The sequence below is a fragment of the Bison bison genome, unplaced genomic scaffold, assembly GCF_000754665.1.
Source record: "Bison bison bison isolate TAMUID 2011002044 unplaced genomic scaffold, Bison_UMD1.0 scf7180017864364, whole genome shotgun sequence".
NCBI lineage: Eukaryota > Metazoa > Chordata > Mammalia > Artiodactyla > Bovidae > Bison > Bison bison.
The window spans coordinates 2,732,274-2,747,671 of NW_011494936.1; the positions used below are offsets into that span (position 1 = coordinate 2,732,274).

Consider the following 15,398-nt stretch of genomic DNA (forward strand, 5'->3'; position numbering starts at 1 on the left):
AGGCTCTGCTCCCTGCTTTGCTTTGAACAGTCTCCTTTTGGCCTGCTGTCTCGGGTTTTCTGCTCTGTTACTTAATTCTGAATTCCCCCACCTTTGGTAACAACCCGGGGTGACTGTCTGCCACTAGTTTCAGTTTTGTCCTGCTTGTTGCCTCTTAGATCTCTGGGATTGGTTTCACATAATCTGGGGAAGGCTGTCCCTTCCCCATCCCAGCCTGGCCTCCCAGGCTTCCGACCCCAGCTTCCTGAGTTGCTCTCTGGCTGAGAGATGGGTAGGATGACCAGCACACCAGCCCTCGGTTGAGCGGTCTCCTTCGGAAGAACCTGTTTGTCTGCCCTGCTGATTGTAGTACACATGTCATTACTAGGTGAGCTGAATGAAACTCAGTAGTTTCATTGGCCCTTTCCAGGTTCAATCACATGTGTACACACAACAGTTCCGTGTATACACACATGGTCGCAGACACAGTCAAACATAGCTGCATGGTCCTTATAGTTTGCTTTGCCCAAATGTAAAACCCTAAACAATCCATTTCAGAGAATCCTTCCAGAAAACTTCTTTGCTAGATCTCTCCTTCTTTCTTTCAGCCCCGTGTTTGAGTTTAGGGTCTCTTCAGTAGTCCAGCCCACTTCCACACTTGTAGTCCAGGCTGCCCCCTACCCCATTTTCAAAGTGTTTTTGTTTTTTAGCTTTTAAAAATTGGTATAACGTGTAAATTGCAGTAAATGCATAAAATGCCCTTATCTTATGTATGCAGCTCAGTAGGCTTTCACTTATGTGTACAGCTGTGTAACCACCACTCAGATCAAGGTATGGATGCTTCCAGAACCCCAGAAGGTACCTTGTATCCCTTTCCAGTCAGTCTCCCTAACATCCTCACAGAGTGAGCTCCACACAATACCATGACCAGGGATGTTTTTTCCTTGTCCTCGTATTAAACAGTACTGGGACCAAGCTGCTTGCCTCAGGAAACACCTTCTCTGTAAAGCTGGCCAAACTGCAAGTCCTCACACTGCCATCACTTCCAGTAGTGATTTCAAGTTCAGGGGTTCCCCAGACCAGCTTCAGTTTTGATTATTCCACAAGAAAAACTCACAGAATTCACTGAGAGCAGTTACATTTGTGGTTATAGTTTATTACAGAGCAAGGATGCCAGTTAGGATCAGCTGAAGGGAGAGGTGCAGAGGGTCAGCCTGGGGAAGGGTCCAAATGCAGAGCTGCTGGGTGTGACAGTAGCTCTGCTCTGTATGGTAATGCCTAAGAGAAGCTCCCCAGAGCCTTTGGTGTCCAGAGATTTCTCTGAGGCTCATCCTGCCTGCTGGAGAAGACTCTCGAGAGTCCCTTGGACTGCAAGGAGATCAAACCAGGATATTCAGATATTGATCTCAATCCTAAAGGAGAGCAACCCTGAATATTCCTTGGAAGGACTGATGCTGAAGCTCCAATACTTTGGCCACCTGATTCGAAGAGCCAACTCATTGGAAAAGACCCTGATGCTGGGAAAGATTGAAGGCAGGAGAAGAAGAGGGCGGCAGAGGCTGAGATGGTTGGATAGTATCACTGACTTAATGGACATGAACTTGCACAAACTCTGAGAAATAGTGGAGGACAGGAAGGGCTGGCGTGCTACAGCCCATGGGGTCCCAGAGTCAGACACGACTTAGTGACTGAACAACAACAACACATCCTGCCTGCATGGCCAGTCTTTAGTGTCCACTCCTCCTGGGATCAGGTCTTTAGTCTCCAGTTCCTCCAGAGGTCATAGCTCATACAGTGTGACCTTAAGCCTCCAACATAGTCACATTGTTAGACTGTCCTGTGGTCAAAGCCCAGGCAAACAAAGATACTCTTGTCAGTCAGGACATTCTGGGGGCCTAGAGATCACCTCCCAGTATTCAGAGGCAGAGGCCAGACCTCCCTTCAGGTAAGCTGAATGCTTCATTATACACCTGTATTGGCCTGAGCTCTGGGCAGGCTATGCCAAGGGAGCAGGGCTGTGCTGACAGCCAGCATTATTCCAAAGGCACATTTTAAAAATTGTTCTCTTGGGGGAAAAGCTACCCATGAAAGCAACAGAGACTTTTTTTCCAGTTAGAAGAAGCGTTTATTTTTCTTTTTGACTTGGCTGGTTTAATCTCTTGATGTTAATTTTTAGTTCATTTCAGTTCATAAAAACTAGACACAAATTTTAACTGACTACATAAAGAAAGCATTTTATTGACCTTGTGAAAGTCCTTTATTATAAATAATTATGAAATATTATGACATTAAGGTTATATAACATTATAACCTTAATGTTATTATAACATTAATGTTTCTCTGGTGGCTCAGTCAGTAAAGAGACCACTTGTAATGCAGGAGATGTGGGTTCAATCCCTGAGTCGGGAAGATTCCCTGGAGAAGGAAATGCAACCCACTTTAGTATTCTTGCCTGGAGAATCCCATGGACGGAGAAGCCTGGTGAGCTACAGTCCATGGGGTTACAAAGGGTTGGACATGACTGAGCACATAGCACACACAGAGTGTTAATGCAGCTGCATAACATTAAAGAATTTTAAACTGGAAAGTCCTGCAACTGAAAAGGAAAATACCCATAAGGAGAAAGAGGTATAATGCCTAGAAATTTACTTTGGCCTCTGTTAGCAAGAAACCAGCACAGCAAAGCGAGATTCTCAATGTGCCATAGCACATTCATGTTCATCACATATCAGTTCATTTTCTGCATGTGGTCAGAGTGACTTCCTGGCTTCTAACACGTTGCTCTTAGAACAAAGTACAAATTCCTCAATGTGGTTTCTAAGGCCCCAGATGATCTTACCCTGGTTCTTTCCCCAGGCTCGTCTCCCACGCTTCCTCCACCCAGCGCCCATCTCACTCCTTATTTCAGGGACTTTGTTCTTGCCTGGAGAATCCCAGGGACAGCAGAGCCTGGTGGGCTGCCGTCTATGGGGTCGCACAGAGTCGGACACGACTGAAGCGGCTTAGCAGCAGCAGCAGCCCTGGGTTCCTACGCTTTCACAGATGTTTTTCCCACTGATTTCACACCTCTTTGGCTGGCTGACTCCTCCTTATTTTTCAGGCCTCAGGCTTATAAGTCAAGAAGAGGCTTTCCTCAAGCCTCAATTATCAAGGTATTTTTATCTCAGCACCTACCCAGCAGCACCCTGGAGTCAGTGCCAGTTAGCAGTGGAGGAGGTTTTGGTGGAGACTTTAAATATTCTAGTGGCTGGTGGCTGTTTAGTGGAAAAGAATTCAATTCCCCCACAACTGGGTGTGTAAGGTCTGAATGCAGTATCCCTAATTATTCTAGAATCCGGACCCAGGGGGCAGTGTGTGTATAAGCACTTGGCACTCAGTGCCCACAGGAGACGTTGCTAATTAATCATGAGGTTGGCACATGAATTGAGACCTAGTTACCATTCTTGTTCAAGATGCACACCGGGAAACTCCCTGGCAGTCCAGTGGTTTGAATTCCATGCTTTCACTGCTAGGGCCTGGGTTCAATCCCTGGTTGGGGAACTAAGATCCCACAAGCCATGCAGTGTGGCAAAAAAAAGAAAGTTTAAGATGCAGATGGCCCCGGGCTGACATCTTGGTTCCACCTAACTGGTAGTGCCAGCCTAGAAGTTTGGTAAATTTTTCTTTTAAAGATGGGGGGGTAGTGGGGAGTCAATTGCACTCTCTCGTTAAAATAGCTTTATTACTGCAATAAATCTAGAGAGAGGAGAGCAGGGAGGGAGAGGCTCCCTTGTTAGTTAAACATGTTCCATTTGCACATTGGTTTGAATTCCCATGAGAGCAGTATCCGTGCTGATGGATCTTCCCCATAAAAAGGCCTTGGCACTGGGCCATTGTAAAATTAAAATGAATTCAGATTCATTCATGCATGCAGCTTTAATTTACAATTAAAATATTATGGTTACATATTTTAATAAGAATAATTAGATGGACCCAACTGAATCAACTCTTCTGTTTAATGAGACAGAACCCAGAACCCTTATGAAAAGGCAGGTGGCTGTGACAGGAAACACGTTTCAGACAGTGTCTTTTGTGGAGTCAGGCATTTTTGTTCTCTGTATATTTTAATGTCCAGAATGAACAGTTTGAGTTTTCTACATTACTAAGGCCCTTTGGCTCCAGCTACATGGAGCTCATTTTATGTGATATGTAAATAAGCAGTTTACAGTCTTTCATGGAGTCTGACATTCTAGCCCCTCCAAGAAACTGGGTTTGTTCCTCTGCTCAGGGCTTTCTTGGTTTAAGTGAGACAGTGTGTGTGACATGTGTGTGTGACGTGACAGGAAGGGTGTGCTGAGACCTGTTTTGTGTGTGTGTGTGTGTGTGTATGTGTGTGTCTCCCCAGCTCTCCTGAATCATGATCGCTGAGTTCAACTTCTAGAGATTGATGCCTTTTGGATAAGAGTTTTTATTCCTTCAAAATGTACATTATTGGATATAAGGTCAGTTACCATTTATTAGGGCTTCACTGGTGGCTCAGATGGTAAAGAATCTGCCTGCAGTGCAGGTTCGTTCCCTAGTTGAGAAGATCCCCTGGAGAAGGGAATGGCTACCACTCCAGTATTCTTGCCTGGAGAATTCCATGGACAGAGGAGCCTCGGGCTACAGTGCGTGCCATCACAAAGAGTCGGACACAGCTGAGCGACTAACACATTGCACTTCACTTCACCATTCATTGACACTTGAGTGACAATAAATCCATTAGCTCTGTGGCAGGAGGTACGCTGAGCAGAGCAGAGCAGAACCAAAGTGGGTCTGGGAAAGTCCCAGGCCCTGTGAGGACCCAGCCACTCAGGCCCCTGCAGGGAGAGTTAGGAGGGAGGTGCTGCTATTTTGGATGCGTTGGCTCTGAGCTTGACACTTGGATGTCCAAGATACACTTAGACTGATGGTAACATTTTGGGCTTGCTCTAGGAAAGCATTTTTTAATGTTGATTTCTGATTGGAAACTGACTAAGCTGGAATCCACGAATAATATTAAAGAATATCCATAAGCAAGACCTCTACCTGGTGTCCTGTGATGCTGGGGACTTTTGAAGGGAAGCGACAAGACAAGACATGACCCTTTCCCAATTGCCAGAAATCAATTTGTTTTCCCTTCCTCCTTTCCTCCCTACATATGTGATATGGTATAATAATCGGGGAAACTGGGTATATAGTTTCCACATATCCCATATAGGATATATGGGAATTCTCTGTTATCTTTGAACAGTTTTCCTGTATGTTTAAAACTGTACTAAAGTAAACAATTCATTTTAAAACAAATAACATTAAATTTTATGTGCTCACACATGAAGATTTCTAAAAGATTGTACAATGAATAAACCAAGGTATGAAGCAGTATTTACAGTGTGCTTCCATTTGCATTAAAAATTATATATTTCATGTATATATATATACAGGTGGCTTCCCGGGTGGCTCTGGTAGTAAAAAACCTGCCTGCCAGTGCAGGAGATGTAAGAGACTCAGATTCAATTCTGGGTTGGGAAGATCCCTTGGAGAAGGAAATGGCAACCCACTCCAGTATTCTTGCCTGGAGAATTCTATAGACACAGCAGCCTGGAGCTCTACAGTCCATGGGGTTGCAAAGAGTTGGACACAAGTGAGCACATCCATATATAGACACTGCTGCTGCTGCTGCTGCTGCTGCTGCTGCTAAGTCGCTTCAGTTGTGTCCGACTCTGTGTGACCCCATAGATGGCAGCCCACCAGGCTCCCCCGTCCCTGGGATTCTCCAGGCAAGAACACTGGAGTGGGTTGCCATTTCCTTCTCCAAAGCATGAAAGTGAAAAGTGAAAGTGAAATCGCTCAGTTGTGTCCGACTCTTAGTGACCCCATGGACTTCAGCCTACCAGGGTCCTCATCCATGGGATTTTCCAGGCAAGAGTACTGGAGTGGGGTGCCATTGCCTTCTCCGACATATAGACATATATATGCTATTTATGTATATAATATTATATATATGTGCACATATATATATGCTATATCCATATATATGCCAGTTATATATATATATATAATATTAAAAATAGATAAAAGTCCTAGATAGGTAGACAAGAAACTAGGAGTACAAATGGAGGGGGACTTCATTTTCATGGTGTTATCTGAATTTGCGATTGTATCTTCTCTCTCTAGTAACATAATATTTTATTTTTATAATAATGAAAAAAACTTATTTTCCAAAGGTAGATAAGTATTAGGATGTCATTGTGTTAGTGGTGTTAGTACCGGCTGAACTCATGGGTAGCTCTTCTAGATCCACATTTCTGACTTATTTTCACTTTCAGGCGCCATATGTGTCTCTTCGTAGAGCACTCCTCTTGAGATGAGTTCCATCCCTTTTTCTCTTCCTCTCTTGCTTCTCTTCTTTTACTGGTTTTAACTTTTAATTATAAAATTTAAACATATACAAAGTAGAAAAATATAATGAACCCTTATATGCTTAAGGGTTCAACAATTAACACATTATTAATTCAAGACCAAGCCCCACCCCCACCCATTTCCTTCTGCTACCACTCGGTGAATGATCTGAAATGAATTTTAGGCATAGTGTAATTTCATCTGTAAATATTTCAGTATGCATTTCTAACAACTGACCCTTCTTAGAAACACACCACATTATCACACCTTAAATAACTAACATTAACTCCTTTATACCATCAAATATTCAGTGTTCAAGTCTCCCTGATGATGTTGAAAAAAATTTTGTATATTTGGTTATCCTAATTCTGATGCAGATAAGGAATACACATGGCATTTGGTTAATGTATTGCTTAAAACCTCTTATTCTGCCCTTTTTCCCCCTTGTGCAATTTATTTGTTGAAGAAACTGCATCTTTTGACCTGTAGACATTTTCATATTCTGGATTTTGCTGATCTTTCGTGTTCTTGTGCTGTAGTTTAACACAGGTTGGCAATTATTTCTTGTTGTAAAAGGTGAGTCTTTTTCCACTCACTTTTCCTAATGTATTATGAGATGCAGAAAGGTAACTGTACTTAATTCTGGACGCTGCTCATGTAGAGAAACTTGTAACATCACAAATTATTATAATTCATGTAAAAGGCAAAGCTCACCCACAGTTATTTATTCTGAAGTAATAAAAGCTTTCTTAAAAGTCATCATTCAAAACTGCCAGAGCGTGGCATTTAAACCTACTTTAAGCTATAAAGTGACAAGTAACATCCCTTGTAGTATGTCTTTTAGGTTATTTATTATAATTGTTATCAGGAAATAAAGGAAGGTTACTTGGTACATTTCTTCTGCCTTTCAAGCATGTTATTTGTAAAAGAATGTAGTTTGTGTGAAACGGGCTAAATTTTAGTTTTGAGATTATTATGTGGGAGTCCCAGCTAGAACCCTGGTGAATAAGGTGTTGGGTTAAATTCTGTTCTCTGCTGGCACTGAGCCAGGGCTCAACAGATTTTAACTGAATGAATGAGTCTTCCAGTTCAAATACATGAACATATAAAATAGTATATACTTTGGAATAGGAAAAAAATGTTCTGAGAAAGGGAGTACAAAATGAAACAAGTTTTCATTTTTGTGATAGAAAATTCTCATCAAGGCTATAAAAAACTGAAACTCACTAGCACCTAACACCTTCTGCTTTGGGTCTTAGCTTTTGTCTGTATTCATCTTTTTGTAATCCGAATAAATGTTTTTTCAGTTAACACAGTTATGTTTACTGTACTATAAAGATTAAAGCTAGACTGCAGTGAAGATTTAAAAAGTATACCTGTCAAGATGGCTAAAATAAAAAAATAGCAATAATACCGTTAGAAACTGTGATAGGTATGTAGTGACATATCATCGTGGTATTAATTTTCATTTCCCTAATGGCTTCCTGGGTAGCTCAAATGATAAAGATTCTGCCTGCAATGGGGGAGACCTGGGTTTGATCCCTGGGTCGGGAAGATCCCCTGGAGAAGGGCGTGGCAGCCCACTCCAAAATTCTTGCCTGGAGAATTCCATGGACAGAGGAGCCTGGTGGGCTACAGTCCATGGGGTCGCAAAGGGTTGGACACAACCGAGCGACTGACACACATGCACAATGGCTAATGACGCTGCACGTCTTTTCATGTGCTTCCTCACTGTCTGGGTGTCCTCCTTAGTGAAATGTCTCTTCATGTGCTTCTTCACTGGCTGTGTGTCCTCCTTAGTGAAATGTCTCTTCATGTGTTTTGCCCATTTTCTAGTTGAATTCTTTGTTTTTTTTTTTTAAATGTTGGGTTTTGAGAATTCTTTATATATTCTAACTACAAGTCCTTTGAGGAACTAGTGATTTGCAGATATGTTCTTCCAGTCTGTAATTTGTCTTTGCAGCCTCTTTGCAGGAGGTAACAGAGCAAAGGCTTTTAATTTTGGTGAGGTGAATTTAGCTCTCTTTCCTTTTTTTTTTAAAAACATTTTAAAGGATTTATTTATTGTATTTTATTTTTTTGTCTGAAGTGTGTGACATGCAAGATCTTAGTTCCCTGACCAGGGATCAAACCTGTGCCCTCCTTCATTGGGAGTGTTGAATCTTAACCACTGGGCCACCAGGGAAGTCCTTAGCTCTCTTACCTTGTATGAATTATACTCTTGGTGTCAAATCTAAGAGCTTTTTGTCTAACTTTAGGTTGCAAAAATTTTCTCCTATATTTCTTTTCTAAAAGTTTTATTGTTCATTCAGTCACTAACTCATGTCCCACTCTTTGTGACCCCATCAACTGCAGCATGCCAGGCTTCTCTGTCCATCACTCTCTCCCTGAGTTTGCTCAAGCTCATGTCCATTAAGTCAGTGATGCCATCCAACCATCTCATTCTCTGTTGCCCCCTTCTCCTCTTGCCCTCAATCTTTCCCAGCATCAGGGTCTTTTCCAGTGAGTCAGCTCTTCGCATCAGGTGGCCAAAGTATTGGAGTTTCAGCTTCAGCATCAGTTCAGTTAAGTTCAGTTGCTCAGTCATGTCTGATTCTTTGCGACCCCATGGACTGCAGGCTTCCCTGTCCATCACCAGCTCCCAGAGCTTGCTCAAACTCATGTCCATTGAGTCGGTGTTGCCAGCCAATCCATAAATATATACAAAGAAGTATATACTTCTTCATTTTTTTTCAACAGCATCTTATAATTTTCAGCATACAGAACCTATACATCCTTTGTTTTTGAATCTTCTAGGAAATCAATTGGTTAATTAATTTTCAAGCATTTCATGAGCACTTACTAATGGGTGCCAGTACTTTGCTTGGTGCTAGAAATATGAAAATAAAATATAAGGCCTTTGAGAGGCTGCTGCTGCTGCTGCTGCTGCTGCTAAATCGCTTCAGTCGTATCTGACTCTGTGCGACCCCATAGATGGCAGCCCACCAGGCTCTGCCATCCCTGGGATTCTCCAGGTAAGAACACTGGAGTGGGCTGCCATTTCCTTCTCCAATGCATGAAAGTGAAAAGTGAACGTGAAGTCGCTCAGTCGTGTCTGACTCTTAGTGACCCCACGGACTGCAGCCTACCAGACTCCTCCGTCCATGGGATTTTCCAGGCAAGAGTACTGGCTAGTGGGACAGAATTTCAGGAGAGCATGCTGGTTGGACTGATGCTGTAGCTAATAGCAAAGAAAATAATTTTTTTCTACTCCAGAATAATGGACTTATGTGAAATTGAAAATACAGTGAAATTGGAGATTTATTATTTATTGCTTAAGAACCACCAGAGAGAATGTGTTTAAGGCACAGGCTTTGGAGCAAGGCAGACCAGAGTTTGAAACCTGGCTGAGCCTATTGGCCATTTGACTTTGAGCCAGTTGTTCAAGCTTTAGAAGCCAATTTTTTTTTTTTGTCTGTAAAATGGGATAATAATATTACTGACCTCTTAGGATTGTTGTAAAGATTAAAGGAAAACGTGTGTAAAACACCACAGTGCATGACCCATATGCATGCTTTGTTCAGTACAATGATTTTTACTGTTGATTTCATCTCATATAAGGACTAAGGGAAAAAAAAACAAGGTAGATGGATACATGGATAAAGGTTGAACGTGGAATGGGGCTGGGAGAGGGAAGGGGGTACACTGAAACCAAGGTGTGATTATTATAAGACAACATAGGAATTAGATTTTCAAAGAGTGCAGCAGTCTTTCTTCAGAAGCCTGTTTTCACATGGAGAACAGTAGGGATCAGTAAGCTTAAATTTTTAATTCTACTCTGCCTGACTTCTTCCTTCATACTAGAAATAATCATTAGGCCCAAGAAGTCATTAAAGTGTTTAATAAGGTTATTAAATTGACTAACTGCTGCTGCAGAAGCAATTTTCATAGGAAATCCATATGATTCTATGTATGGAACTTGGAGCTGTCCTTTGTGGCTGACAGGCTGTCAACATTCCCTTGAAGGATGGTGGGCAGGATCATGAGGGATGCATCTAATTAAGGGATTATAGGTGAGCCTTGGCTTCCTGGGTGTGCTGTTCATAGCTGGAAGTATCGAGAAACTTCACTAATTCCTACTAATTGTGGAGTGGGGGAGGGGAGGCCCATCTGAATTATGGAATATTTTAAAATAAATGTACTTTTATTACTTTCAAGTACGTATTTTAACTCCAACTAGGCAAACAAATTGTCATCTGGTAGAAGTCTTAGGGGACTCCGGTTATTGGAGCTCTCAGGATGATTTTCAATTATTTCTATGTAAATAGGTGCTTCTGGAGTTGTTTAGGGTGCTCAAAAAACAGTTGATTCTCATAGATCTTAAACATTGCTCTTGTAGCCATGTGCTGTTAATTGGCACGCCCTTAGAGGAAGGGGTTTGTTAAATTAAGATAAACTTTAGACCAGCTGCTAAATAACTTATCATTAATTCATGGAGTCCAAGAACTCAAGTGGATGAGGTTTTTATTTCAGTTGAAGTTTGATCTCATCTTTATTTTCCCACCTGAAGACAATTCATTGATTCCTACAGGCATTCATTTATTCATTAAGTGATATTAATGGACTGCTTTGGATGTGCCAGGCACTCAAGTTATACTGCAAAGCCTAAGCTACCCTAAAGGAGCTTAGCATCTAGTGAAGGAGGGCTGCAGGTAAGTACAGTGCAACAAAGCACCGAGAAAAAGGATTCCCAAGGTCTGCCGGGAGGCAGTAGGGGCTTAAAGAGTTCAAATTAATCAGACTGGAGAAATCTGAGGATTTCCAGAGGAATTCCAGAAGGATTTCTAGAGACTGAGTTACGTTTTGAAAATGGATTTGAGTTAGCAAAAAATAAAAGAACCAGATGATGACAATAAAGGAAAAAGCAGAAAGCGGGATGAGGACAGCAGTCCAGGCAAGAGAACAGCGTGTTCAGAGGCGCACAGGCGTGAAATGGCCTGTTATGTGACCCAAGCTTTGCCTTTGGAGATAAGTAGAGTGAGAATCATGAAAGGCTGTATTGTGCTAGCTACAGAGTTTGAACTTGATCTTGAAGGTCATGGGACAGGTTTTGTAGGATTTTCAGCGGGAAAATGACATCATCAGATGTGTGCTTTGGAACTGTTCTTGTTTTAGTATGGGGGATGAATTGGATACAGGCCCAGAGATCAATTAGTAGCACTTGCATTAACATTGGGCATGCTATCCGTCCTTGGGTCAGAGCACTCACAGAGGGAATAGAGTGGTGGGTGTATCAAAGGAGGGTGAAACTGCAGGACTTGGTCAGTGAGTCAAAGACAGAAGTCTGGGGACTCTGGATTTTTGGCTGGGGTTGCTGGGGATGAGATGAGGAGGAGGATGTGGGAAGGGTGTGGACTCTGTGCGCTAGTGGGATTTTCAAGTGAACCTTCTAGGCAGGAGGCTGGATATATGGGGAGATGCCTGAATGGAGATGGAGAGAGAATCATCAGTTCGTGCTGAGTGCTTGAAACCATATGTTTGGATGAGGTCACCCTGGAATGGTAACAGGATGTGAAGAACAGCAGCTTGGGATGGCTCTCAGGGCCACAGAGACGTGGAAGGGAATGAGAAGGAAGGAAGCTTACCATTTAGCACTTCAACCAAGTTAAAGATTTTCAGGACTGAGAAAGTATTTGGAGACTTAGCATCATAGTTAATTTTGAGTGTACATTTAAAGTGCATTGCTGTGTTCTTAGGAGATTTTTTTTTTCCCAGCATAGTTTTAGAATCTGTTTTCAACATATCCTTCCCTGCATAAAGATTAGATGTAATGAGTATTAATAAAGGTAGAATCTGAGAATTCTAACCCATTAAGATGAGGAAACTAGGTTCCTTACTGTAATTTGTCGTTATGATATTCATTCCTTCTACAAATACTATGAGGGGCCTGCTCCGAGCGAGTCCTGTGAAATCTTTAGGTCTCTCTGCCTTTTACTGAAAAATTACAGTATTAAAGTATTTGCTACTAGGTTCTTAAATTAATAAATTTGTACTTTAAAAAGATAATTGGGTTAGCTTTTCTGAATTGCTTATTACCAAGGTCTATGGGCGGAGAAGGCAGTGCACCCCACTCCAGTACCCTTGCCTGGCAAATCTCATGGATGGAGGAGCCTGGTAGGCTGCAGTCCATGGGGTCTCTAGGAGTCGGACACGACGGAAGCGACTTAGCAGCAGCAGCAGCAGCAAGGTCTATGGGAAGACTTTCATGCTTTGGGTTTATAAGCACTTTCCTTTCTATATAATATTTGATTTCATGTAGCACAATAAAAATTTTCCTGATGCTTTCACAAGTATTTTATAATTTGATCCTCTTAATGAACAGCTGAGATAGGTTGGATAGGCATCATTCCTATTTTCCTGATGTAGAAACAGAGGCTCAGTGAATAAGCACATAATTTAGGATGTAAGTGAACAAGAACTTACCCCTGGTATTGTGACCATAATTTCAGTGTTCTTTCCATGAAAAGGGACCTATTACTCAAAGTTTAGATGTTAGTAGTTGGGCAATAGCAAACAGATAGAGGGGAAAAGTCCTGATTTTTTTGAGAAATATTTGTCGTTACTACCATCTTCAATTAATAATATGTTGAGTGGTCAAGGAGTCTGTGATGCTGTAGTAACTGTGTATTCTATAATTTTAGTTCAGAAACCCTTTTTTGAATGACAGGTTTGTAGAAAATTGACAAATGCATTTGTTTGTCTTTTCGTTTTTGTTTAACCTGGGTAAAGGCTCACTATTTCAGTAATGGGTGCATGTCTTCTGCTGTTAATATGGAACACTGAACTGTTGGAAATATTAAATTTCCCCTATGGGATTTTCAAGAACTTCTGCTTCTCCAGTGGAAAAGTGGAGCTGCCAGCACCCTGTGAGGGAGTGTGGCTTACATGTGACTGGGTGACTAGGAGCCTCCTCCCTTAGTCCGGCTGAACGGGGGCAGGATAACCTTGTTAGCCCTTGTCAACATTCTGTCTTGCCCTGAGTGTGTGGGGACACTTTAGGGGGTTAGATGTGGTCTACCCTGGACTCTGGTCTTCTCTCCTATTCTTAACCTATTTGTCTCTCTCTTTATTGATTCACTGATGATTGATTCATTCCTTCTAAGAACTATGGGTGTGTAAAAAGCACTGCGGGAAAATGAGTTATGTACACACACTCGGTCAGGAGATGGAGGTGAAGTGTGTCCTGAGGGCACGGTGCCTGGGTTCTGTTTCATTTCTGCCCCTGGGCAGGATCTGCTTTACACTGAACCAGCCACACTTTATGTAAGAGGGGCTCTTATCAACAAATGTTTTTATAATCCTTCTTATAATTAAGAATGTGTGTTTAAGAAATAATGGCCAAAATGTTTAGAACATTGCTGTATTGTTGCCTTGTTTTTATTGTCTGTCTTCTAAATGACTTTAAAAATACATAATGAAGAGATTTCAAAATAAGTCTTTTTGGAGCATTAATTCATCACCTCTGTATGCATATTGAGGACAAGCAGTAGGGTAGAAATCTCCAATGCAAGAACAAAGTATTACTTTAGAAGGTGAGACTTATAGGTAGCAAAAGCTATTTAAGGGAATGTGGACTGCCTTTCTCCTTTTCTGTTAATTTTCTGTCTTGCAAACTCTGATTTTATTATCTGCATAACAGAATGGAGGTTCTTTGTCCAGAAAACTCCATAATATTTCTTCTCCTTCTGCTTTGGAGGATTGACAGCCTGCTTCTCAGATGTGCCAAAGCAAAGCAGTAGAAATGCCTACAATTTCAGTCCTGAAGTCTTTTTTTTTTTCTTCAAAACAAAAGGTTAAAATATTTAAAGTGAAATTCAGTTAGCAAATTTATAATCACCAAATGAATAAATGATAATTTCAAAGATTATCATGCCAAACATAACAATTTTTTGTTGTACATGTTTTCATATTTTAAAATTAAGCTGATGTAGTGAAGAGCACTTTTAAAAAAAGTATTTTAAATTTTACCCTGTGTTTCTTGTTCTTATTTTCTTTAAAAAGGAATAAAATTATCTACTCTGTATTTTTTAACTTCTCTTTTACCTATAACATGAGGTTGTTATGAAGAAGTAGTTTACCACATGGGAAAGTATATTTTAAAAATAGAAACATATGCCAAAAGCACCCATCTTTCTATTCATATTACTAAGTCAGTATTGCTTATTCTCAGGGCATCGGGGTGCACAGAAGTCATTTCCAACTCTCCTTGCTTGCTTTTCACATGACCTTTGTCACTCTTTCTTATTAGTGTTCTAGCAAGTAACTTATCAGGCAGGGCCTGTAGTTTTAATGCAGAGAAATGAAGGAAGTATGAAATGACATTTTTTAAAACTTGATAAAAATGTGAACCTATTTTTCATGATTAAAAATTGAAAATCAGTTTCAGAATACTCTGTTCTTATTGTCTTCATATAACCTGTAAAACCAAATCACGCCCAGCTCTGTTTTGTGTTATTGTAGAAATTCCATTTGTGGCAATAGTGTTTTTTGGACTTCCTGTGGTGCTTGATTCATTAACTTCTTGTTTTTTTAAAGGACTATAACCACATCGGTTAAAGCTCCTTTCAGTTTTGTTCTAGTACAGTCATTTCTCTCAGCCCTTCCGAGCCCTACTTGCAATTCTGAAACATATTTCTTTGTGATGCCCTTACAGGAATTTGTAAGTGTCTGGGTTCGAGATCCTAGGATTCAGAAGGAGGACTTCTGGCACTCTTATATCGACTATGAGATATGTATTCATGTAAGTATGCCATCAATAGTACATAGAAATCATAGTAATTTTTAGGTAGCATACATTTGATGGGTACTACGATATAAGTGAAATTTATAAAAATGTTTCTAATTCAAAGAACTGAATTTGAATGATTGCAACTAACGCTTGTCTCTTAAATGAAGTAATATGATGGTTCCTAAAGTTGAAAAATGGACTTATTTGAATTCCTCGTTGTACCTTTGTTAATATTAATATTTTAATGTTTATT

At 40.9% G+C, this 15,398-nt stretch overlaps 1 protein-coding gene across 4 annotated transcripts in view; it reads left to right on the plus strand.

Moving 5' to 3' along the window:
* SNX10 (sorting nexin 10) overlaps nucleotides 1–15,398 on the plus strand; it is a 67,240-nt gene that overhangs the window by 37,341 nt on the left and 14,501 nt on the right. For all 4 annotated transcript variants that reach the window (XM_010855386.1, XM_010855388.1, XM_010855387.1 and 1 more), the window contains exon 3: nucleotides 15,071–15,157. In XM_010855386.1, coding sequence (XP_010853688.1) covers nucleotides 15,071–15,157 — 87 coding nt within the window. The remainder of the gene's footprint in view (nucleotides 1–15,070; nucleotides 15,158–15,398) is intronic.